The following is a 26,826-nucleotide window of genomic DNA, read 5'->3' as shown; positions in this document are numbered from 1 at the left end:
TTCAGCACAAACACTGGATTCAAAAAATGTTTTGTTTGACAGTTCTCACTGCCTTACCGCCCGGGAAATGAAAATATCCACATGCCACTGCTTACAAGACTCTTTCTCATATGAAAAAGAATTTCTAATTATACATCTTCAGATGGCTGCTAACTGCTCAAAATTCTCAGTTTATCACCATGTAAATAAGTCCTTCTCCATACAATGCTATGGGATGCAGGTGCAGGAGAGAAGATGATCAAGAAAAGCCCACTTCAAATGAGAAGAGTGAGAAGCAAGGAAGATTATACACAATATCCCAATTTCAGACCCAGAAGAAGAAAGAGAAGAAACCACACAATATCCCAATTTGAGACCCATCCACCAAAGATTTGGCAGAAAAGAGGAGTTTTGCACTGTGAATGGAAAGACAACAAACTTGAGCTGTGGTGAAGGGTCAGTGGGAACCAGCTTCATATTCCTACTGTGAAATATGCTTGAGTATACATGGACAATAACCTGACTTTTGAACAATTTTAGATGCAGTTCCTTAGTTAGCCAATACAGATATATATATATATATTTACATAGTGAAAACATTTGTAGTCAGTACTTAGAAAGCTTCAATCATAAGCTCCAGACAAACATTCATTTGGAGCCAATATCATATTAAAAGGATATAACCTTTTCAGTGGGATAGTAATATTTTTATACAGTATTAGTAATACTTTTATATAGTATATAGAAGTACATAAAAACAGAAGATGGTGTTTAGACAAACTGTTTTTTCTCTTAGATTTGATAGTAAGACTGTAATTGATTGCCAAAATGTTGAGCTGAATACTTACCTTTTCAACTGGAGTATTTTCTTCACTCGTTACACTTGCTTTCCTTGATTCATTTTTTGTTCTGCTCAGCCTGCGGGACACTTTTTCTCTAAGCAAAGTGGCATAGCCTATGTGTTCATAGATGGGGTTTGTTGTCATTTTGGAAATGTACTCAGAAGCCTTTGTTTCTATATACAATGTTATCAAGCCATCTGTAACCAGGTCGTGGATTGATTCGAATCTTTTCTCCCCAACAAAGTGCTTCCCATCATAGAACAGCCTGTAGTTTAGGGTTTGATTACCAAATCTGAAAAAAAAAAAAAAAAGGAGGGAGAGAAGAAGGAGAGAGAGGGGAAGGAGTGAGAGAGATAATTCATATTTGCAAAACCCTCAGGTGGTAATTTGACTCATGAGTCTGTATTTGGATTACATATGGAATATCCACATGCCTGCAACTGGATCTTTGTGGACAGGTCAAATCAGGTTCAAGTCCAAATCTAACTCCATCAAATGAACTGGCTACAGAACTGAGGCCAGTTCTCCTTAACAAGCCATGTGACCCAGATGTACATGGTTTTAACCTAAATCCAAACCAGACTACCACAGCAATCAGAAAGGCATGTTTGCATTCAAAAGAACAAAGAACTTATACCAGGATTTATAATTGTGTTAAGAGCAGATGAAATCTCAGGTTTTTTTTTTAAAGTGTTTTAAAAAGTGAAGTGCTGTGGTAGCACATTTGGTTTATAACACTGAGGTTGGAGTCCCATTCTTGATTAAAGGATTCAACGATACGACGTTGGGTTAAATAGTCATTATACTGCACCAAATGTGCATATCTCTGCATAGTTTGTTAGGAATTAAAAAAAAAGCCTCTTATTTTTTCACCCACATTTTTCATATGAATTCCCAATTTATAAACAAATTCAGGTTTTGATTCTACAGATAATTATCCAGATGGATATAGACATCATGCTGCTGTGTCAAAACAACAGGCATTTTATCATAATCCCCATCCTTTACTAGTTTGTTTTATTCTTTATTTTGAAATCTCTCTCCAAAATGTCAAAAAATTATGTTTGTTCTTTTTCAGCTGACAAAAGTTGCTTTCAATTTACAAGACTCACCAGCTTTTTCAGATCTACCATCTGCACATCAATATGAATTCTGAGGATGCTTTCACCACCGTATCACAGCTACTTGGGATAACTCTTTAAAGGATTTTTCCTTCTAGCTTACCAGCAAAAGGATAAAAATGCATCCTTTTAGTGTATTCCCACAGGAGTAATAATGCTTTGAAGACTAAAATATTGCCAAGGAGCCTCTTTTGTTAAAACCCAACAGACTATCTTGTCCTCCTCCTGCTAGCCTACAGCAGCTTTAAGACTGGTGTATAGGCAGGTTGTGAAGGGCAGAGCTGAGCCAGGAGCAGCTGCATTTTCAAGTGAAGGCACTTGTGAGGGCCAGTGAGGTTGTAGATTGGGCTATCAATGAATTTTCCATTCAGCTGTATAGTAGACTTCTTTGAGCAGCAGCATTCTCTGCTTCATACCATATTTTCAGAGCAAGCTTGAATTCCAGTTAGGAAAGAAAACCAAAGTTCACTAGGCTGCCTTTGACAGCTGGTCAAGTCACTGGACTTTATAATTTTCCAGCCTTATCTAGGGTCATTATTGATGACTGCTGCTGCTGTTTGTGTACAACACATCACTGAACTCAGAGGACAAGCTGACTGTCCTCTGCCATGCTCCTGTTCTGCATTCACAAAACCTTATGCAGTTTTCAAGCAGAAGCTTCATCTTTAGATGCAAAAATTTTGACTACAGGCACGGTCTGCTTCTCAAAAAGAGACTTCCTAGCCAAGTGGTGAAGGATTCACTGAATTACTGCAGTACTGCAATGTTCATACTGCTAACAAGAGGGTCCAAAATCACTCTGACACCGTGAAGTATATTAAGTAATGCTGGACATAGACTTCACTCAAAAGGAACTGATATAATCCCCTCTGTTAAACACGTTTACACTTAAACTATAAACATCTATTAAGACAGCATTTACCTGAGAGCAAGAGTATAGCAGCCGGGTTGCCGCTGGCTTTCTCTAAGAATATATGCTCCTTCTACACCAGCAAGTATTTCATCTGCTTGCTCCCGAGAAATGATCCCATGAAACCTAAGGGAAGACATTTCAATGACTTACAGAGCAATCCAACCAGAAACACCTCTTCCTCCCCCCACCCCCCCCCTCCAGAAGCCATTTGAAAACTTCCGCACTGCAGAGCATCGTGGTCCAAGCCACCAGGACAGTGTCCAAGCATCTAAAAGTGGCAGAACAGTCAAACAACCTGGCCAAGTCCAGGAAAAACTACACTGTATATGCTGCTTCAGACGATGTAACCCTAAAATGTACACAGTGATTATTTTCTGTAAATTCTCCATCTTTTCACAACCTCTCTCCTCTACCAGTCTATGCCCCTCTGCCTTGTTTCCTTCCTAGAGACCGTAAAACAGAATTGAAAACTAGACACAAATGTGTTTTTTTTTTTTAAACGCGGATGACTTAAAATTAAAATGAGGTCATTCTTATTATCTGTTTGATTTATTTGCCTCCTCAAATTTGTAAGGGAAACAGAGACCAAAAAATGGCAACAATTATTCAAAATTCTATTCTGCATATATTTAAGCAGAAAAAGAGACAGTAGCCTTGAAAAAATAGTTTTCTTAATTTCAAGGATTTCCTCACTCAGTGTTGGAAAAAATCCATGCTTCTCTGATTCTTTTGTCATTGCTATTTTAAGAAAGAAAGAGACCCTAGGATGCACAGCTAACCTTGTGATAATCAATATTTAGCAGTGATCTTTCCACAAGTACAAATGCAGTCTTTAGAGCAGACTGAGTCTTAAATACTTTGCACATTTTGCCAGCTTCTAAGTCTCCTGGCATCTCCTCAGGGGTTTTGAAAGTTTCTATTTTTGCTGCTGTTTGAAAAAAAAGGCATTAAAATGTACTGGCCTTCAGCATTTTCTCTTCTGTGACAATACATTTGAAGTGGCACATTTCTAACATTGCCTCTGGCTCAGTAGTGAAAGAGAAGAAAAACACATCGGATGTAAGTGCAATTGTCCTGTTCTCTTCCATTGTCTTCCCACAGTTAGTACATGTTGGAAATATTAGGTTTAGGTGATCTCTCCAGAGTGACTTTCTATTCAAAATGATGTAAATTGATTCATAATTTCTTTCTGCACTGGTGAGGGACACTCACCTGCTGTCACATTCAAACTGAAACGAGCATCCCCTAGATGACAATTTAAGCATGTCTTTACCAGTAAATTCATGGCAATTAAGAACTCTAGTAAAAAATAATGAGCATAAGCTATTTGCCAACAGAAGCTCATTACAAAATATAGCAGGCTTTATGTTAAAAAGGAACTTTAGGAAAAAAGCTCTCCTGATGATGAGTTTAAGACAGGACTGAGACAAGACAGGACTGGAACAGGATAGGGACAGGATATTTGGGGCACCACTGAAATTTCTTTAACCATGGGTGGTAAGCACTGGGTAATCCAAGCTTTCTCATGGATACTGCTAGTAGGTTTTTATAAGGGCACAAAACCAGCTTTTATACAGTACAACATCCCCTGAACTCAGATGCCTGCAGCTGACAGCAGCTGACAAAAAGTGCTGACAGAAAGAGGACAGGAAGCAGGGACTTTCACTTCACATCCCTGTCCATCCATTCCCAGTTCAAGCAGAAGTTGTGTCCAATCAGCTGTGACTTTACTCTGCATGAATCTGAGAATCTCACAGATAAAATTTTTAGTATCTTCATGCCTTTGGCTTCTGCAGCACCCTGTGGCAAGAAATTTGAGAGGAACACTGTGCATGCCCCTCTCTTGGACACCCTCTGGGGAAGACCTCTTCATTTTACTCCTATGGGAGAAGCTGCATCTCTTTACTCCACTGTTGCTGCACTTTTCTGTGCCTTTCATTTCTTCTATAACTTTTCTAGGAAGAGGAGAGGCAGAGAGGGACCAGAACTATGAGCACTATTTAAAATGCACTATTTAAAATAGATTTATACAGTAATATAATTATGGATGTTTCTTTCCCTAGAAATTGCTGATTTTCTTTCCAAGCACTACTGAGCAGGGAGTCAATTGTTTTTCAGGACTGTTCCAGTGTTTCTGAAATCTTTCTGAATGATAGTAACTACTATGATCTTGACTGGGCAGGTTCACTGAGGTGACTTCTTGCAGTTCATGCCAGCCCAGAGTATGTCAAAGAGCCAGGCAGGGTCCTGGGTAAGAGACTGCAGTAATGGTTTTACAAGTTCCACTGTAGGAAGTGTGATGGGTTACTCAGCTAGGTATTGTCTTCAGCTAAGTTTTCACTCTAGTGGCTAAAGCTGAATTCCCAGGTGTCAAAGATAATATTTTAAAAATTAAACTTCAGTAATTAGGGGCAAAGCTACTGGCTCTTGAGGTTTCTGTTGGTAGGAAAGGATCATTAAGCACAGATGATATGTCTGGGATGAGAGAAAAAACAGAACATGGCATCTAAGTAACTTAACTGCTGGTAGGGGCTAGGGCCTCAGGAGACTGCTTTAGCAAAGACCAAGTGCCAGCTCTGGGTGGATGCTGCAGTGGCTGTGCCCAAATCTCCATGCCAATGCAGGATCTAGTCTTTTTCAAGCTACTTTTTGTCCAGAAGACCACTGAGCACAAAGGAATTATACTCTGATAGTCTTTTATTCTCCCCACAACAAAAATAAACCTCTCGTTTGACTATTTCAAACCTTGTAACCTTAGCAGGGAGAACATCAGTTACACATACAGTAGTATACACGCAGACTTCAGCAACCATGTAGTGTGGTGAAAGTATAGGAACATGTACAAAGAGGCAGTGAGAGGGACAAGCTGTTTCTCTCCTCCCCAGACCATTACAGGGACACTGGTGGGTTTAAGTGTCAACCAAAATAATAGGAAGAAATACTCCAGACAGCCTTTTTTTTTTCCCCAAAGGATCCTGAAAAGAGTAAAATAACCATGGAGGCTCACACAGCAGCGCAGTGATTGTGAGCAGCAGTACTGGACCATAACATGGCTAAATTGTTAGACTTTCAATTTATTTAGCTCCCAACTGAAGTGAAAGATAAAAAACTATCAGACATCAATTGTATCTTTATTCTTTAGTTTTAGAACAGTAACTTTTGAATATACCCAATAGATACTCAGGAGAAGAAAATACTTACTCTCTTCCATAATACTTTGGTCTGTTCTCCACCTAAATTTTAAAAGAAAGAAAAAAAGTATTAAAAACCTGCTCAGTTTTAAAGAAAACACATTAAAAATGAATTATGTTTGATTATTAATGAGGACTACTGCACCCATCCTAAGTGATGAAACGCTGCAGATTCAAAAGGGTGACTGGAACACGACTACACAGAGGAACAGAGTAACAGAAACACAAGAGGTAGTTTTTATTGATGGGCTCCTGGGAAGAATAACATGTATCAATGGCAAAAAAACAAGAGCTACAGAATATAAATAATTGTATAAAATCTGATCAAATGGATAAAGAATAATTTACTGAAGTTTTGCCAATCTAGTATTTCTAGCACAAAGCACAGCTTTTTGTTTTACACCCTGAAGATTTTTAAACACTTTTCACCTACAGATGGCCACCGACTGAAGAGAAGAAGTTTAACACTCTTGAGGGTTGAAAAAAGAAAAAAAACACCAAACCAAAAACCCAAGGAGGTTTCTGGATTTAGACCTAATTAACTTGAATTCCTCGCAGGGGGCCCCGAGCGGCAGGGCCGGGTCTGTCCGGCAGGGGGCGCTGTGCCCCCAGGCTTCAGGCGGCGGGAGGGCGGCACAGCCCGGGCGGGATGGGGGGAGCCATGGCGGGGCAGGCACCTGAGGAACCCATGGGTTCCCCTTTTGTGAGGGTGTGTGCAGGCCTGTGAAGGCTTTTCAGTGTTTTTAGAAACAGATGTTCTCTCTTTCTCTCGCTCCCTCTCTCCCAGCTATGGCACTCATCAGTAGTGACATCTTACAGGGCTGCAGCTTCATCCCACGTTTTCACAAGCTGGGGATGCTGGTTGACACCCAGCTGAATTTATGAGCCACCAGTGTGCCCAGGTCGCCAAGAAGGCCATCCTGGCATTGTATCAGGAAGTGTGGCCAGTAGGGCTTGGACAGTGACTGTCACTCTGTACTTGGCACTAGTGAGGCTGCACCTCACGTGCTGTGTGCAATGATGGGCCCCTCGCTAGGAGAAGGACATTGAGGTGATGGAGAGAGTCCAGATGAGGGCAACAAAGCTGGCGGAGGGTTTGGGGTACAATCCTCAGAAGGAGCAGCTGAGGGAAGTGGGGCTGTTTTACCCTGGAGAAAAGGAGGCTCAGGGGAGGCCTCATTGCTCCCTGCAACTCCTTGAAAAGGAGGTTGTAGCCAAGTGGGCATCAGTCTCCCAAGTGACAAGCTGCAGAACAAGAGGAAATGGCCTCGAGTTGTGCCAAGGGTGGTTTGGATTGGATATTAGGAAAAATTTCTTAACTTAAAGTGTTGTCTGGCACTGGAACAGGCTGCCCATGGAAGTGGTAGAGTCACCATCCCTGGTGGGATTTTAAAAGACATACAGACCTGGCACTTAGGGACATCATATAATGGTGGACTTGGCAGTGTGCCAGGGTCCTGATTGGGCCTAATGATTACATCTTTTCCAATCAAAATTGTTCTACGACTCTGTGATTCTAAGTGTGCTGGTTTGGGCTGGGGTAGAGTTAATTCTCTTCACAGCAGCTACTGTGGCACCATGTTTTGGGTTGCTGCTGGATGCTCAGCAATAAAACTAGGGAGAAGTTTAGTCAGGACACCACTGCTCAGGCACTGTCTGTTCATGGTTTCATTTGCATCACTTGTCTTGGGTTTTATTTCTCTCTCTTTTTTTTTTTTTTTTTTTTTTTTTAAATTTCCCTCTTCGTTACACGTTTATATTAACAATAATTATTACTACTTTATTTAATTATTAAACTGTTCTCATCCTAACCTGTTAGTTCTCTCAGCCTTCCAATTCTCTCCCCCCACATCCTGCTTGGCAGGTAGGGGTGGGTGGAAAGCAAGCAAGTGGCTTTGTGATACCTAGTTGCTGGCTGAGGTTAGTAAGCATGACAGAACTGAGTACAAGAGATACACAGAATCTCCTGATTATTAAAACAATATATATATATATATATATGAGTGCATACCTGAGTAAAGTTGCCCATATAAATGGAATTACTGATTCATACATAGATGCAAATTTAGAAAAAACGGTATTTTTAAGATTGTTTCATCCTTTGGGATAAAATTGATTAATTTTCATAATTTTATCTTACTGGAAACAAGGACCTTTGTTATTGTTTTGATTAAATCTCATTACTTCACTCATAAAAATTTTAAATCAATGAAAGTTTTTTATTTCTTAACAGCATATGCATAAATGTGGCATTTTTGATTCAGTAACCTACACATCATGCACTAAACCCAAGCAACTGACTTTCTACCCTGCAGTCACTCAAGCCACAATACAGCACAAGGTGAACTGAAGTCTGTACAAGATAATGAGAACCCTCAATGGAAAGAAGACCCATGGGAGTTCAATCAAGTCCTTACTGCACTTTGTCCCAGCTCGGCAATTTTTCTCTAGCAAGGCACTAACAATATCAGTATCATACCCTGGAAACCCCTGCCTACCAATAATACCTCGATACAAACATTTTTGAGCTCTGAGGGACAGGAATAAGTGGAAAAAGCAAACACAGAAGTGAAGTGAGAGTAAAATCAGAGGAATTGTCAAGAGCAGATGCTGTGTTTCTATGTGCAGAAATGGCAAGTCAGAGAAGCAAACATATCAATTCTATTTTTTTAACTTTATAAGTTAGAAAAAAGATCAAGAGAAAGCCTTAAAAAGGAGGTTGTTCATATGTTCATCTTTAGTAGTGCTACATGACTTTATCTTGCAACTGTGCTGCCTTCCTTTCATCCTTGAAGAGCCCTCAAAGCATGTATTTAGCTAGATACTTAATTAAAAATGGGTATCAGAAGCTGGGCTAGGTGACACCACCACATGCAACCTTCTCTTTAATGGAAACAAAGGCCACTCAGTACATTGAAAATGGGGACAAGAACAAACGGATAAACTTTCATTCCCACAGAAAGCCAAATAAAACCTTTACACCACAGGAGGTACAGCACGACTTTCACCTAGGATTCAGAATCTGCTTCTGTTTTAAAATATATGTTTTCCTTGATTGTATATACAGACAGAATAAATCCCAACACATAATAAACCACAACACAGAATAAAGCACTGGATGTGGCACTCAGTGCCATGGTCTAGCAACTGCTCCGGTGGGTCAAGGGTTGGACTAGATGATCTCTGAGGTCCCTTCCAACCCGGCTAATTCTATGATTCTATTAAGATAAAAGAATTGACAGTGCTAGCACTCACCCTCAAAATTACCTGTAAGCACAAGGTCTCCCACAAAATATAGATAGATAGATAGATAGATAGATAGATAGATAGATAGATAGATAGATAATATGTGGAATAACTCCTGGAAATAACTCCTTGAGCAAATGGAGGCACATTTTGTATCCCTCTTACATCACCACTTATGCAAAAATCCAAATTTATCTATGAAATTTTTACCATTTTTACCATTTAACTAGCAACTGACTGAACTGCCATTTCCTGCTGTTCATGAGTTAAAAGATTTGTTCTTGGCCTAAAAAGGCCACCAAATCCTTTGTTCTTTCTTGCCATAAACTGGAAGCCTTTACTCCAAAATCTTTCTGCATACTTGTTTGTAAAATAGTCATAACTTCAGCACTTGGCTTTAGGCAAGAAAGACAGAGCAGTATTCCCTGAAATGAAGCTCCAGATCTGCCAGAACATACAGGTGTCTCACAATCCAAATATCCACTCCTGTGCTAACCACAACCTTTAGCCTGAAATTATTATTTTCCTTCTAGCCAGCTTCACCACCAGGAACAAACACATGAAAACAAAGTTACAGCACAATAAAAGATCAAAATAACATCAGAGTGTCTACATCAAAATCAGAATGTTGGACTGAACCTGGAAATAAACCAAGAGCGTGCACAACATGGAGTAGAGGCTTAAAAGTATCAAAGGAGCCAGTAGGTCTCTTTTTTTGCCAACTGCAGGCTCTGTACAAACTTCAAGAGAAACGCTATATATCCCAGAAGGCAAAGGTGACCAAAATTCAATTGGGATTAGCTTTCTCTTTCCTGATTTAAATGGGCTCACACACACAAAGTTGGGCAAATGTGCCTAAGAGAATTTTTAGTCATAGAAAGAACAGAAAATCGGCAAGCAGAACAGTGACTGCTTCCCAGTGGTAGAAGCCCTGAATAATCAGCCCTATTCTGAGGACACATACACTTAGGATTTTCTTTTCACAGATAATGGCTATGAAGAACACTTTCATCACTTCCCACGTAGTTCTCACAATTTCAATGTTGAAACAAGGGCCACCTTTCCCAGGTGACCAGTTGGTTTTATCCATTACCTTGGCACATCTCCCTAGACATGGAGGAAGGGGGAGAGATTAGGGGGTTTGAATCCTTTAGGACTCATACTCAGACCAAAAATGAAGTACAAAACTAAGGGAAATAACGCAAGGCAAATAATAGGTCTTCACCAATATAAATATATTTTCCCTTAAAGAGCTCCACAAATTGCTTTTATTACTCTTATAAAGAGAATAAATAAAACGGGTCCTTTTTTCCCCATGAAAATTAAGTGGCCACTTTCAACCCAAATGTGAGATGGTAATCTTCTGTCTTAAAAAAAGGCATTATTGACAATCTCAAACCAAAATGTTGTTGCAAAGCAGGCACTTCTCACCGTTGTTCCAGAAACCAAGTGGAAAATGCTGAAAATTACTACTGAAATTCATAGTTGTATGAACTATGGGTCATCAGTGAATGCCAAAATTGTTAAAAAAATTGTTTAAAATGAAAGTCAAGTTGACTAGGAAATAATATATATGGTGAAACAGCCTAAATCACCACTAATCCAGCACCTTCAAGAGAGCCAGCAACGTCAAGTAACATCAACTCTTGAAGCCTGCTCCAAGAGAAATGAAACCCTGCATAGCTCTCCTGGCACTCTCAAAGGGCCTTTGGGAGCTCGTGTTAGAAAGATGTTTGTATTCTCCAGCCTTGACTCCCAGCTTGACAAAGCTGATTGCCCCTCCCAAACCCCCAAGAAAAACCCAACGCTGCCTTGTACACTTGATCTGGTTTCAATGGTTCTTTTTACAATGTTGTAACACATTCCTCTAAGGGAGTTAGTTATACTGAGGTCTGAAGTCAACACAGGGGAGGAAGGAAGTTTTCTTCAAAAAACAAAAAAACCCAAAAAAACCCCACCAGCTATCTAAGCTAATTCAATATATTACATTTATATAATTTTTAAGTTTACTGAATTTTAATGCCCTGGGATTTGTGGCTCCTCTTTTGGCCAGGATGGCGTAGCCCTGGAATGACATACTCGTGCTAATGTGCAGATTATTGCATTAAAATCCTACACCACTCTGCAAGATAACTCATCACAAAACTACTGGGAATCATGCAGGCAGGAGGTGAGCATCCCCTAATGCGATAGATTTTCATTGCAAGCATTGACATCTAAGCCACACTGCACTAAATTGAAGATACCCTGAAGAATTCTTTCTGTGTAAGTACTACCACAGAAATAAGATAACCCTAATTTCAGAAAAATTTAATTTCTTTTCAGCTTCATTGCACAAGATGTATTTCCTTATCCAGTAGCCAAAGCTGAAATCTAGAAATGTTGGAATTAGAATGTAGGAATCCCTCTAGGACACCAATATGTCTGTAATTCAGAAGGACCAACATGGCATAACATTGTATATCTACTTATTTCAACTACTGCCTTAATACACCCATGAATACACTACAAAAGTGGAAGGAAACAAGGTGAGTAGCTGCATTTTTTCTCCAGTGCACAAAAAAAGCAGAGAAACAAGATCCAAGAGTTAATAATGTCAGTGTATTGGCTCAGAGCAGGCAGTGTGGCATTTTCCCAGAGGAAGTTTAATCTGATATATTTTCTGTTTGGAACAACTCAAATTATTTTTCAGTAATTCTTGCTGCCTGGATATAAATATGTTTTTCAGCTCAGTTTGACACAAAGAGAAACAGAAGAGTTGGAAAAGATGCAAGGCAAGCCCAGTAAAAACAGACTGTACAGAAAATGAGTTTGATGTCCAAACAGTTGAGCTTTTGACAGAATTGTCATGATCTAATTCTAAACTTTAGCCTTAAAATCAACAACCAAGAAGGCCTAAGGAAAATTTTAAGACCCCATTAAATGGAATAAAGTAGAAAAACTTATGGTGTATTTCATGATTTCTATAATATGATGGGCTTGCATCTAAACTTTTCTCAAAGAAATTTCAACTTAGATCTACTAGCATGATAAAGTTACTCTCCAAAGTGGCCATATTATTCCACATCGATGACTCTTAAGCAATTTAAATTGAAGGAAAATTATTTTTGAGGGGAAATGTTTATCTACCTTTTTAACTACCTTTTTACTATTTTCTTACTATTATCTTGTCTGTTTCTTTGGCCAGTGTTTTCAAAGAGAAGCAACTCCTGGTTTTGCAAAAAGTAGCATATCATAAAAGTTGTTACTGATTTTGTCAGTAGGATTAGTAGCAGTGTAGTATCTGTAGTCCCTGGCTAAGGACAGGCCAATCAGAGATATTCAGTATGAGCACACATACAATTAAAAGAGGGTCCTTTCCCCTAAGATTTTCAGTCAATGGCATGACTGATGGGACAGGCTCCACATGACAAGCCTGTCCAGCACACATAACCTCATGAGTATGTTCATATATTTTGGCTGTATGATGAGGGAGGACCAAAGACATTCCTCAAAACGAAATTAGCAATGCACAAGCTCCCAGAACATATTCCACTTGTGCTGCCCATGTTTCAGAGGTTCCCCAGAGAGAAAGGTGACACAAATAGTTTTGGAATCCTGCATCTTCTTCTGTCCAGTCACAAATCCATGAGGATTCCATCATTAAGGCCGCTCAATGGATGCACATTCAGCCACATGACAGCCAGGGACTACAGTGCCTCCAAGAAATAGCTGGGAGCAGGATGTCAAAATCACTCAAAATACCAGAGGGACAATGACTAGACAGATCTCTGCAGAAGAGGACTCTGGCATCGTTTCAGATCATACAAAGAACATGAATCATTGATGATGTCTGCTGCAAAAATTGCCAAAACCAGGATGTCACAGTGGGACATAAAAACAAGAGTGAAGCCAACAAGACACCTTAGAGTAATCCCCCCCTTGAAATGTCCTCTCAGAAATCCTCAGGCTGCATTATTGAGTGTAGGTTTGGGGATCACATCTCAAGAAAGACTGGAGCAATAACTGGAGTTAGCAACTGTGAAAGACATGAAAAGAGATTGGTCTTAGGAAAAGAAGACAGAGAGAGGCTGTAGCAGACAGCTGGGAAAGAAGCTGCTTTCAAGAGGAAATAATTTGTTCTCCATGTGCCTACCAGACACAACAAGAAGTAATAGACTTAAACTTCAAATAAGAAGATAGATATTGGGAAAGTCTTAAAAGTAACGAAACACTAAAGGAATAAGCAGAGGTGGTCATCAAATCTTCAATCTTGAAAGGCTTTAAGAAGAGAATATACAAACATCTCCTTTTGACACAGGGATGACAACCTCTTGAGTTTCTTCTGGCCCCAAGATACCACGATCCAGCCTATTCCTCGTCTCTGCCCGGACCACTGTTAGGAGATAGGAATCAGTAGGGAGCAGACCAAATAGGCTGTGCAAGTCACATATAAAAACTGCAATAACACCATGTGTCTGCCCATCTCTGTGAGGTCTCAGGAGAGAAGGCAGCAGGAAGAAGCAGAGTGAACTGGTGTAGAGGAGAAAGACAATATTTTTGAGTGATAAACTGGTCAGTGCTTAGCTAAGTAACAATCTACCAGCAAAGCAAAGTGACAAATTCCGTTTGATATCTTCTGACAAAATATTTTGTGGTGAAATTACAGTGCTGGGGAGAAGACAGGAATGGAGTTCTTCACTACTAGGAGTAATGTAAAAGGAAAGACGGAAGTGAAGAACACAAGGAAGGCTTTATTAACTCTACTCAAAGCTGCACAACTTTTTTGCTCTGATGGCATTCTGTAACCTACAGAGAAGTTAAGATGCAGAATGACACGTCCACAGAAGGATAAAGCATCATGAAAAAATACAGGAAAATCTGCTGTTCTGACTCTTATTGTGACACTTAGTTAAAGTTGATTTCCACTCTAACAGATATTCCTACCATTTTTTAAAGGCAAAGAAAGAATTGGGTTTGCTTAGTTGTTTACTTTCTTGTATCAAACTTTAAAAAGAGTTTCTTTAAAGTGGCTTTTATGAGGGTATTTTTAACCCATTTTTTCCCTATTTGTGACCTTGAGCAAACTGTCCAGCAGCCAATATACCAGAAAAAACCCTATAAACTCCAGAAGGTAACAAAAATTTCCCTTAACACACATACCTGCTACTGCTACTAAACCAGAAAATAGAAACCTTCTGTTTATATTCAGTGAGACTAAATAAGAAAAAAACAAATATTTTCTCACCTTGTAAGGAAAATAATACTGTCCTGGACATAAGTTAAAACAAATTGAAATAAATCTTAATCAAAGAGGTTGCTGCTAAATAGCAGGGTTCAGGTTCAAACTACTTCAACAGCAAAATCCGGAATCATCTATTTTGTTATTCAGCTTCCATTCACATAGTAAAGGACATAATTAAATGTAAGAAGGAACAGCAATGTTACCTTGAATGCAAATGAAAAATTTGAATATAGTATTTAAATTGTGCTCCATTTTTTCAATGTGTTGAGTCATTTAAACGGAAGGAAAAATATCCCCGGCAGCAGCAGATAAATAGAGTAAACCATATCAATGATCTAAATGCTGCTTGCAATTCTGTAACCAGTAAGCATCATCAAAACATCCCTGTGACATACGCCACAACAGCCCACAGTACCTCTGCTCAAACCTGTTGGTGTTACATCACCCACCCTAACACATCCCCAAAAATCATAGAACCATAGAATCATCATAAAATTGGCTGGGTTGAAAGGGACCTCAGAGATCATCAAGTCCAACCCTTGAACCACCGTTGCGGTTGCTAGACCATGGCACTGAGTGCCACATCCAGTCTCTTTTTAAATATCTCCAGGGACGGAGAATCCACTACTTCCCTGGGCAGCCCATTCCAGTGCCTGATCACCCTCTCGGTAAAGAAATTCTTTCTAATATCCAACCTAAACTTCCCCTGGCACAACTTAAGACCGTGCCCTCTTGTCTTGTTGAAAGTTGTCTGGGAAAAGAGACCAACCCCTACCTGGCTACACCCTCCTTTCAGGTAGTTGTAGAGAGTGATGAGGTCTCCCCTGAGCCTCCTCTTCTCCAGGCTGAACAGCCCCAGCTCCCTCAGCCTCTCCTCATAGGGTCTGTGCTCGAGTCCCTTCACCAGCCTGGTTGCCCTCCTTTGGACCTGCTCCAGGACCTCAATATCCTTCCTGAACTGGGGGGCTCAGAACTGGACACAGTACTCGAGGTGTGGCCTCACCAGCGCTGAGTACAGCGCTGAGTACATGCTTCCTAATCTCCTGCTGCTGCTGCTACTGTTGGATGTAAATGTGCAGCCCTTCAGCAAGGTGTCCAGTGAGCCTGCTTGGGAAGTGCCCAATGAAGGTTTATAACCAATCTGCTGGAGAGTGGCTAGAGTACAGGCTGAAGGTGTGGAAGGAAAACCAGGAAACAATCCGTAAGAACTGTGAGTGGATGGGGAAGGTGGAAAATGAGAAGTGGGGGACCTTAGACAAGATCCTGTGTAGTATTGTGGGGTGTGAGAAGCACTGCACTTCATTACACTGGGAGAACACCTCTGCATGAGCCGGGGGAAAGATGAAAGGAAAAATACTAATTCAGTATATCTCTGGTCACTGAGTTTATGAATAATTCTGCTCTGTACTTGGGAACCACAGACATTTCTATTGAGACAACTATCTCCAAAGTCTGAACAGGAATAAGAGAGTTCAGTTTATCCTGCCTATTTTTCCTGAGTCTGGAAAAAGTGGAGATCCTATTAATTCTTCTGCAAAACTCTAAGTAGGAGAAAATTTATTTTCCAAATTATGAACAGTCTGATAACTTACAAATGCTTTCATGTCAACAATGCTGAATGTTTTGATACGTATTTATGAGATAACTATTCATAAAAACATCTTGCTTTTACTAATTTGTACAGGGCAATTAAAATTTATCAGTACATAATTGTTGGTCATTATGGTAATTTTCAAACATATTTGCAAATAATTTGGTAACAACAGATAAAGAGAAATCTACATTGCAAACCTTCTGCATTTTCATTCTGAACCATGACATTCAAAAGCCCCTGTTTGAATACCATATAAACCCCACCATCTTCATGCTTAGTTCTCTTCAGTTTTCCAAAAAGACATGTACTGACTGGATTATTCTGTGTGTGTAGATATATACATACCTTTATAGGAAATATAGGAAGCAAGATAGATGGATGTGTAAAGTTACTGAATAATGAAATACAAATGAATCAACTGCTCAGCACTCCATTTCTTATCTTGGAAAAGACACCAGACACTTCACAAAGTATCAGTCAGAGAGCAGAGACAGTGGGACCCCCTTCTACGTATTACTTAACCAGACACAAGGAATACTGGCCTAAACTGGAATAGATACGTAAATCACAGCATTTTCACCTACACATTGGCTTATTGATAAACTTGATCTAGGATGAGATATGAAACAGGCTTTTTCTTTTTTTTTTTTTTTGGCTTGAAATACTACTTACATTTGACATCATGTCAAAATAAAAAACCAAACCCAACCAACCTAGATTAAAAGACTGACACGTAACAAGGATAAAAGGAAATAAAAAATTAGAATAACAAAATCACAAACACGCACACATCACCCATCACCCGCTTCCAAGGAAAAAACTAGAGAAAAAAGTTTACCAAGAACCTTTCAAGCAGTGTCAGAGGGATAATTAGTAATTTCATCAGTTCATAAAGACTTCATACAGTTTGTACTCATTAGTCAGAAGACACCATTTTGTCATCTAAAAAGATGACTTTAAATTTCCATTTCACAGTGATCAATAAATGCACTAGCTGGTCCATACCATATTCCTGTGATAAAGATGATTAGTCCAACTTGCAAATCACAACCTGGGACATTGGTAACTCAAACTTGATGAAATTGTTTTATTTAACTGCACCTACTTAAATGAAACTTTTACTATTCTGTCAGCAGAATAATTAGCAAGCTTTGTCCTCCATTCAGTAGTCAAAGGACTGTTAAAATGAGGACGATGTGGCTCCATCTGAGTGCTCCACAACCCCACTACTAAAGCGGGGTGAGACATAGGAGAGATCAGATGTCCTGTCAGTCCTTGAAGGTTGCTTGAAAAATATACTGGAAACTTTGTAATGAATACAAGGGAGCCTTGGGCAAGGAATATCCTTCCTTCCTTCCTTGTTTCATTCCTTCCTTGTGGCCTTCCTTGTTGCCCTCCTTGTTGCCCTCCTTCCTACATTTTTGTCATTTGTTCATTCCTTCCTAACTTGTTTCCTTCCTACCTTATTTCCTTCCTACCTACATTTTCTTTCTTTCTACTCTTTTGCTCTTTCACTCTTTCTTTCTTTCATGCAGTCCTGAATATCACAAGCATTCTGTGGAACAAAATTTACTACAGAGATGCCACAAAAAATGACATTGGTGCTACCCCACATTTTAAACCTAATAGAAAACTTGCATGTGGCCAGTTTAGAGGGATGCTGGTTACAAAACATGTTGACACTCCCGAAGTCCTCTGCACCAAAGACCCTTCCTGGCCTTCAAGTGTTTTCAGCACCCTCCAGTGAAGCCAGGCTTTGTACTTCAACTACAGATTCCAGCTGAAGAACTTTCCTCCCTTTTGAATAGTCTATTCAAAATTGCCCTTCAGCTTCATTTGCAACCCACAGACAGCTGCTGTGTCCTCCTTGTTTCTTTTTGTTTCTATCATGAAGACAGGATTGTAAAAAGAAGCAGCAATATTGTAAGAATTTGAACATATAGGCTCCATTAAGTCTTGCACATGTACAAACATTTTCATTAATGTAAATAGGCTTCAGAACAATTCTGCTCATTTTCACTGAATTGCTGGCTAATGGGGTCTCTTGGTGTGTCATTGTGTGTGTTCTGAGGTTTCTTTCTACAGAAAAGATAATACAATATTCTGAATTATCTCAGATAAGCTATCAGAACTGACAGTAAAAGACACCTTACAGTAGTTTCTGACTTTTGGCAGTAGAGTAATTTGAACCAGTGCCACGAAAATCCCCATTTACTCCCATTATTTACCACGAGTTTTATGGCTAATTTTAATTCTTATTACTCTGTAGTGCTTTCCACAGAACAGACATTGTTCTTAGAAAGATGAGGGCAGAGGGACGGAGGAAATACTCAGCTTGCAAAGGTCACTAAGTGAGCAGAATAAGGGAATTAATGGAAGACTTATTGCAATGATTAAATACTTATCCAGTCAGATACACTCTGCAAACATCTTACTAAGGCTTAATTTTAACAACCTTGCTCAGGCTGCCCTAATCATAACCTTTTTTTGATATACAAATATCAAACATTTTTTGTACCTGAAAGAAAGACAAAGGTAACCAGCACTTTAAAAGCACATTTCAATATTGCTGTAACATGCCTAGCTGTGAACCTCTGCAAACTGCTATAGATGAACCAGCTTTAGCAGGGGGGCTGGAAGAGATGATATCCAGAGGTCCCTTCCAACCTCTACTATTCCTCGATTCTAAAATTCTACTGTTTAAATGATACTTTGTTAATGGCATTGTTCTTAGCTTGAATCTCAGGTTTTAGAAGAAACTTCTGAGGGTTACTGAGCAAAGAGTAATTTGTAGTGGTTCAGTTTTGGAGATGTGAAATGATCCTGCATGTTCTCTTCTAATAATCTGTAAAATGGTAATATCATTATACACTTACTAGTTAGTGACCATAGTAGCAGTTATGCTCTATGAAATGCCACTATCTATATAACTGTTTTGTTAAATCTGGGTAATGGATACCCAGAGGGTCAAAACAGCTCCTGACCCTCCAGATGGTTAAAGACTCTCAGCAGTACAATTGGAATATGCCATCATTATTTTAGTCTCTTAAAATGAAAAGCAAGAAGTAAAAGCCATAATTTTTTTTTTTCAGGAAAAAGGGCCCTTTTTATAATAATATTACCTTTTAATAAAGAAACCCTAATTTTGATGCTTTAAAGGCAGAGACAATAATTTCTACTGCTTCTGACACAACCTATTTGGAATTCAGAACAACGAGGAAGGCAATTAACTGACATTTTTCTACATAATAATATAAGTTAGGGCTCTAAGGCTTTGTCTACACTGGGGAAATTTAGATGAGTTTCTCACTGTGCTTGACACTGACTTGGCCAAGGCACTGATAGGAATATGCAAGGTCTAATGCAGACAAACTCACAGCCTCAACAATTGCTATCAGCAATTAAGGCTTTCTTGGAACAGAACAGGAACAGCATTCACAAGTATGAATATATCTACACATGTAAGCCAAACATTCAGGGGGAAGACTCCCTCCCTCTTGAAGGGAAATTTATAACAAGCCTATTGTTTCACCAAAGATGTTCCCAAATGTCAGTGTCTTTCCTTAATTCTTTTACTTTCTTAAAAACTTGATTTCTTTAAAATATATTTTAAATTTGAATTAGTCTACTCCTGGACTTTTCTTGAAATTAAGAATTCTTTAAAATGTTACATTTGAATAAAACCAGGAAGTTGAATGCTTCAATTATTTTCTGAGAATGTTATTTTTTATCAGCATTTCTGTAGCTTAAGTCCCGAAAGATGCTCTGTAATGAGATTTTCTCACAACATGAATCTGATTCTCTGATGTCTATCATCACACTTGGTTAATATCTAAAAGCTACTCCTCCACCTGAATGGCACTTTTAAAAGAAACTTTTTCTATTTAAAAAATAAATCATTAAAACATTGCTGGGAGGAATATGGTTACAAATGAAGATATTGGCAGAAATCCAATGGTATTGGGATGGTAAGATATTCACACTAGTCCTGCTGCCAGTGGTGATTAATTAAAAGCTGTTAAGACACCTGAAGCTTTAACAGTTCATGCAATATGATTCCCATTGAAGAGTGAACTGCTTTCACTCACAAGATATTTACTGGGAAACAGAAACACCCCTAGAAAAGAAAAAAAAAAAGAAAAAGAAAGGACAAATCACGATAGCAAAGCTCAAAGACACAAAGATATAAAATGTCTGTGGTTTATTTATAGTCCCAGCCTTTAGTTTGCTGGTTTGCATACCAGGAGAGGTGATTTGTGTCACTACAGTATAGTTAATCAAGAAATCCCCACAAATCTGATGGTAGAACTGCAGAGATCTGAGGCTAAAACCCCTGTGACTACAGAGTAACAGAGGGATAATGAAAACGCAAATGAATGCAGAGAATGTTAAAGCTGTCAATGGAAAAGATGGAAGAATGATGAAAATGCCAAATAGTGAGAGGAAAAAAAAATCCTCCAGCCCTTCACAAGTTTATCTGTTGGTGATACAGATTTTGTTTGCAGCAGATGACTCAATGTCCTTGTGGACTGTAACTGTGTAGAATTTGACAATTATGAAGACATCTTCCCATAAGCATGAAAGATTTAAAATTATTTTCAACTTTTACGTTTGTCTGAAGCAGTTTGAATCCTAAATTATAAAAGTAAACACCCTTAACGAAGTCCAGTTCCTATGCTACACAGAGAGAGATAAATCTTTCCTGTCAGTCACACATCCTGCTGACACCTGCTCTCCAGATGTAGAAGGATCATCACATTGCATAATAAAAACCTTTCGTATTGCCAATAATATAATTTCACATAAATAATACAAAATTAGATTCTGACATCCTTCTATGTAACTGACAGAAATTTAAGATTTATAAGACACCATCTTTAGTGAGGCTAGACTATACAATCATCAAATTACACTGAAGTCAAATTGGAATGAAAAAAAACAACTGCAAAACACCCACCTTACAGTCTGCGTGCAAAAGAAAAGATAATAGGTGCTGCAGGAACACAGTGCTGAGTTTTCTCTCCAAAAGAATCTGTGAAGCTCTAGAAAGCCCAAATGTAGTTCTACTTTATGTAAAACTGATAATAAGAACTACAAGGAGCAATCTAGGTATCAGGACATATAAAAACATCATTGCTGTTGCACTGGTTTTTGGATCTTGGATCAGAGAATGTGTGTTTCTAACAAACAGGTTGTTAACACAGTTAACCAACAAAAAGAGTCCAAATCAAAGTAAAAAGAAACCAAACAAATATCACTTTCTGTGGCCACTTATAATGCTTTATATACTTGCCCCTGAATAAAGTCTCATATTTTCAGCTGTTTAAGTAAATTTTTAATAAACTAAACCAGACTAAATTAGGACAGTCCCTGAAGTGAGCCACTAAAACTGTTTCATTGGTCAGAATCAAACACAGATTATGTGAATCAGATATTTTTACTTATTTTGTAATGTACTATTTTGACAATTATATATCTATTTGACTATTATAAGATGATCTTAGCTCCTTTCTGCACTTTTTGAAAGCAACTGGAACAGACTCGAAGTATGTATGGTCTTTAAGCATCAGGCAGAGAGATAACTTCAAAGGATAACTTATCCTTGAGTTTAAGAAAATAAGTTGAAGACAGCACATTGGTAAAGAGATCACAACTGCACACTTGGTCCACTTACTTATGTGGATAACTTTGCTTCTGGATAAATAATACAAATTCTACTCCTCTTTAAAAGCCCATTTTACCTTGATGCAAATTTTCACTCAGGGAGGCAAGCTAAAAAATGCTTTTATTTCAGTTAGCATAATAAATTTTAGGTAGACTTATTCAGATTAAATCACTTATATCCCAATTTGTGTCCCCACAAGTTGTATACAATTGTATACCTTACAAATTGTACACCTCACAAATTGTATACCTCACACAAAGTGATGAAACCCTCTAAGGTCACACTGGAAATAAATTGCTGACCTTAACTATTTCCTACTATACCATTATTAGTTTATTACCTGCTATGTGATATTCAATTAGTAAAAATGTAGTGAAATGAGGCAACCAGGTGCCACTAATTGCCAGGTAGTGGGCATGAGCTTGTGTTAAGCCCACCTGTGCCTGATTAAGGCAGGCCCTAAGCGCGCATGAGCAGGATTAGGGGGCCTTTTATTTGGCTTATCCTTATTTTTATCCTGCTCATGTGCAATTAGGGCCCAGCTTAATCAGGCACAGGTGGGCTTAACACAAGCTCATGCCCACTACCTGGCAATTAGTGGCACCTGGTTGCCTCATTTCACTACATAAAAATGTCACGACCTCTCTTTTAGAGAACACCAGCCACAGAGACCTAGCTGTAGTTTGTTTTGCGCGAGAATTTCAGAGAGGACATTCTTGTTAAAACCCTTCAGCACATGTGCACTTAAATCTCACAGGGCTAGAGTGTGCTGCTTCTCCTCAAGCTTTGTCTTTGACAGGGAGAAAAGCTGACACAAAGGTTCACCCACTCTGACACCTTGCTCACCCTTCTTAGCATCTCGCATACACGTCTTGGGACCACCACAAACTGACAGGGCTTGAAGGCTCCCAGTCTGAGGCCAAGATCCTGCTCTCCCTGCCCTGAAACTACTGGTAGGTGGCACTTGAGAGAAAAATGTAAGACATTGGGTGGACTCTGGAAAACTGGATTCAGTTCCTGGTTTCAGAATGGATCTGCTGGGCAACTCCCTGTACCATGGTACAAAACCTCCTGCCCCACACAAAACTGTTTTGAGAATGTACCTGTTAATATTTAACAGGTGCTGTTCTAGGGCTCTACTTCAATGGGCACAGTGTGGGAAGCAGATCAGAGCTCAGGATGTGTTTTGTAAGTAGAGCTATATATCATACCAATGGACCGCAGATTCTATTTTCTTTCACATCATCTTTTATGCCTTGTGCAATCAATTCAGACATTTACTATTTCTATTGCTAGTATTGCATGTCTATTTCCACAAAACTTTTCCCTGACATTACAGAAGATAAAGCTATCACAGTTATATTGATTGAGCAGACATCTACATACGTTTTCCATGACTATTATGCCAAGAAGGCAGAGGAAGAGACAATTTAACTAAGTAGAAATGGAGAAATACAGAAAAAGAAATCAGAGAGACAAGATAAACCAGGCAGCCCTGCAGCCCTGTAGATTTCTAAATATCCTATACAGTTTCTGTGACCACTTCTCCAGCTGTCAATTCAGTATTTAAACTTGACCATGATCCTTGGCAAAATTCATTCAACAAAATGGAGCTACATGTATCATGTTGAAACATATGCAGACCTTAATACACAGGTGCAGGAAGAAAATACACCTCCAATTTGACAAGAAAACACAAAACTTTAGGTAGCACACAGAAAAGCACACGAAGCAATGATTAATGAGCATGTGCCTAATGAAGTGGCTTCTAGTGGTGGAACGAAGCCTCCGTGCCTAATTAGCAAATATTAATCTGCTTTAATTAACCAACCTTAAGGAAAATTATTCTATAAAATAATGGCTTAGAAAAATTAAAGTGAATACTACCCGCAGACTATGCAGAAGATTTTTTGGTAATCATATGCTGCTGGCAGTTCATCAGATTTAACAAGGTAGAGCAAAAGAAGAACTGACCTCCCGAGGACAGATGATTCTCTTGGGACGTGGTGCCTCTTGTTGCAATTGATACACTGTCAAACACAAAAAAGTACAGATCATTAGAAGATGGCAACATATACAAACTTTTATTCAGATGAGTCTTTTTAGCCAGAGGCTGCAGAAAAAAATGCAAATGTAAAAAAAAAAAAAAAAAAAAAGAGACAGCAAACTAAGGTCTTTCAGTGTATCTAAGTAATTTATATGAAAATTGGTTGTTGACCTGCAAACTAACAGAAGTGGCAATTGGTTTGACTTTTATAAGTATTATCTCCTTTTGTACTACTTACTGCATTTTCATACCAGGGAAGACTAGCTGGAAAGATTTGCTAGGTATATTCTAGGGATAAAAATCTCACTTTTGTATATACCATGCTGTAACAACTCAAGAACAAACTGCATACCAGTAACACCAGTGGTTTTCCTGGGTAGGCCAAGAAAAAGTTCAGCACATTTGAAAGGGTTACCACAATCTCATAAGTTATTTCAAGATTTGCTAGCAATTACTGACAAGCAAGCAAACATTCTTAGAGCAATTATGCCCTATTCAAATGGCTCTGGATCAATTCCATGAATATTCCGAGTGCTGGAGGAGAGAGACCTGAGGATAGGGGTAGCTGCCCAACCCTGGGCCCCTGCCTCTTCACTGCATGTATTAAATGAGATCCTCTCCTTCCTTGTGAGAAGAAGCTGACATGCAATGACAGTAATCAATTCCAGAGCAGACAGACTGTCTCTCTGTAACTCCAGTAAAAATCCCAGAGGTTTGGATTGCTTCCCTCGAGACAGGCCTTCTGTATGTTGACCTTCTTGTATTTGGAAAGATCATGTCATGCCTATGAATTTTTTTTAAAAGACCGAGTTTCTAGGACAGGGCTCTTCATAATGCTTCTGAAGTTTAAAAGTGTGCCCCAAAAGGTGGCAGATAATGAGAGGAATATAAATGCTTGTAGGCTTGATAAACACAGAAGCCCTGCTGCAGAAAGTGAATTGAAATAGCAGGTGTTACTCTTCAGCACTCTCTGCCACCTACTGCACCTTCTCTTTAAATGAGATGAGGCACCCAAGTTTGTCACTATAAGTATCTGAAAACTCTGGGGGCTTCTGTTGTCTGCTATTGTCAGAGTGGAAAAAAAAAAAACCAAACCATAACCTCTCCTTTTCCCAACCCAGCCTTCATCCCTGGTTCCTTAGAGGGGCATAGAAAGCAATTTTATGGTTTCTTATATGCCATAATAGTTTTAACACATGTGGATGTGATCCAGCTCCTTGTGCTAAAGCATTGGATTTAACCTGCATCTGGATCCCCCACTACTTTTGCATAAGATTCATGATAACTTCTGGTCTTTCTTATCTCTTGCAATTGTTCAACTAAGAATCAAAGCCTTTCTTTTACTCTTTTGTGATCAGAAGACTTGTATATAGTAATAATGAATTATATGCTGCCTTAAATGTGCAAATGAGAAAATGTCCCCAAGTAACAAGTATGGTTATCATGAATGGTGGTAATCACAGAAAACATCATGAACAGGAAACAGTTTCCTAGGAAAGATAAAGAATTCAGATTTGGCCACATCAGCTATAAACTGAAAGATATTAAACTGACAGAAAGACAACCCAGTGGAACTACTACTGCAGAGATGCAGAACCACTAGATTGAGGCAGAGAAGACCAATGAGTAAACAGCCAGGACTGAGAGCCACCAGTGGCATCATGCTAAGGGATGCCAAGCAGTTCATTGGGAAACAAACAACAGAGAAGAGACAGAGAGGCACATGGATGCCAAGGATCCTCAGAAAAGACACACAGCGAGGCAAAAGTGGAGGAGGTAAAACAACAGTGAAAGTGCAGTTAAGTGAAAAACGGGGGAAAGGCAGTATCTCACAGACTAAGGTATTAAGGAGCAAGGCATGTGTGACACTACCAAAAGCTGTGTTCTCTAAAAAGGTTCTCTCATTTCTGCTTCAAATGATTGCTGTATGAAAGCCTGCTAATGGGCTACGAATACAAGTACAGTATTATGTCTAAGGTGACTTGAGAAAAATGTGCCCTACAGCTAAGTTCCAATGAGCACAGACACCTCATTAAGTGACCTCATTTTCAGAAGTGCTGAACATCCTCCAGCTCTGCCCGATTTCATTATATACTTATTTCTGCAGAGCCTCACACTTTGGCTCACACTGCTGAGGCCCCAGCAAAGCTCAGGGGATGGTCAGAAGTTCAGAAAGCACATACCCCTCGCTTACTTGCTCAAATGACAATCAAGCCTTGCCTTTCTGCCCCATTTCCTTCCTCTCTCCACCCCCTAAAAATCTTAAACAAGAATCCAATATATAAGGATATGGGTTAACTGAAATAATAGAACACCACACATTTTATAGGGATCAACATATGACCCAGTCTATTCCAGCATTTAGATCTGACAGGCAGGTTAGAGACGAACACATTGAGATTAAAAAAAAAAAAAAAAAAAAAAAGTCATTTGTAAATAATGATGCATTACTATTTTAGCTCTGAGAGAATGAACCTTATAAGAAGTCAACTTCATGCAAAAAGAAAATGTATTACTACTGCTTAGAGAACAGCATCACACTGGGAATAGTTTTTATTCAGCATTAGATGCAAACAGAATACATGGTAATACTACACACTACATATTAGACCAAATTGCAGCACTGCAATAGAAAAACGCAGGAGCTTTTACCTGGACCCTGAAAACCTTTATCAGTTTCATCATTCAGATAGCTTGCCAGCATTCACAGTATCATAATCATCTGAGAACTTATAAAGTTAACAAAACTTTAATTTCTCATTGAATTTCTAAGGGAACAATTTTTTGAGATATAAAGTAACTAGTCAGAATATATATCTCTTTTGTTCCTGCTAAAGGTCTTGTCACATGGGATGAATAAGGAAACAAAGAACAGTCTAATTCTGAAATCTGATCTGTCTAAGAAACAAAGGGTTGATATGAAAAAAACAACACTTACTAATTTTCTGCCAGGGAAGAAGGACTGTCACCAATTTCTTCATACTTTCACTCTGCAGTGTGTCAG

The 26,826-nt window shown here is 39.0% G+C and overlaps 1 protein-coding gene across 1 annotated transcript in view; it reads right to left on the bottom strand.

Moving 5' to 3' along the window:
- CHN2 (chimerin 2) overlaps positions 1-26,826 on the bottom strand; it is a 166,261-nt gene that overhangs the window by 68,058 nt on the left and 71,377 nt on the right. Inside the window, exons 3-6 of the mRNA XM_030445029.1 lie at positions 23,750-23,805; positions 6,057-6,088; positions 2,865-2,978; positions 828-1,113 (exon numbers count right to left, since the gene is read on the bottom strand). Coding sequence (XP_030300889.1) covers positions 828-1,113; positions 2,865-2,978; positions 6,057-6,088; positions 23,750-23,805 — 488 coding nt within the window. The remainder of the gene's footprint in view (positions 1-827; positions 1,114-2,864; positions 2,979-6,056; positions 6,089-23,749; positions 23,806-26,826) is intronic.

The sequence above is a fragment of the Calypte anna genome, chromosome 2, assembly GCF_003957555.1.
Source record: "Calypte anna isolate BGI_N300 chromosome 2, bCalAnn1_v1.p, whole genome shotgun sequence".
In the NCBI taxonomy this organism is placed as follows: Eukaryota; Metazoa; Chordata; class Aves; order Apodiformes; family Trochilidae; genus Calypte; species Calypte anna.
The sequence above is the reverse complement of the archived record's forward strand: the minus strand, read 5'-3'. Positions and strand labels throughout refer to the sequence as shown.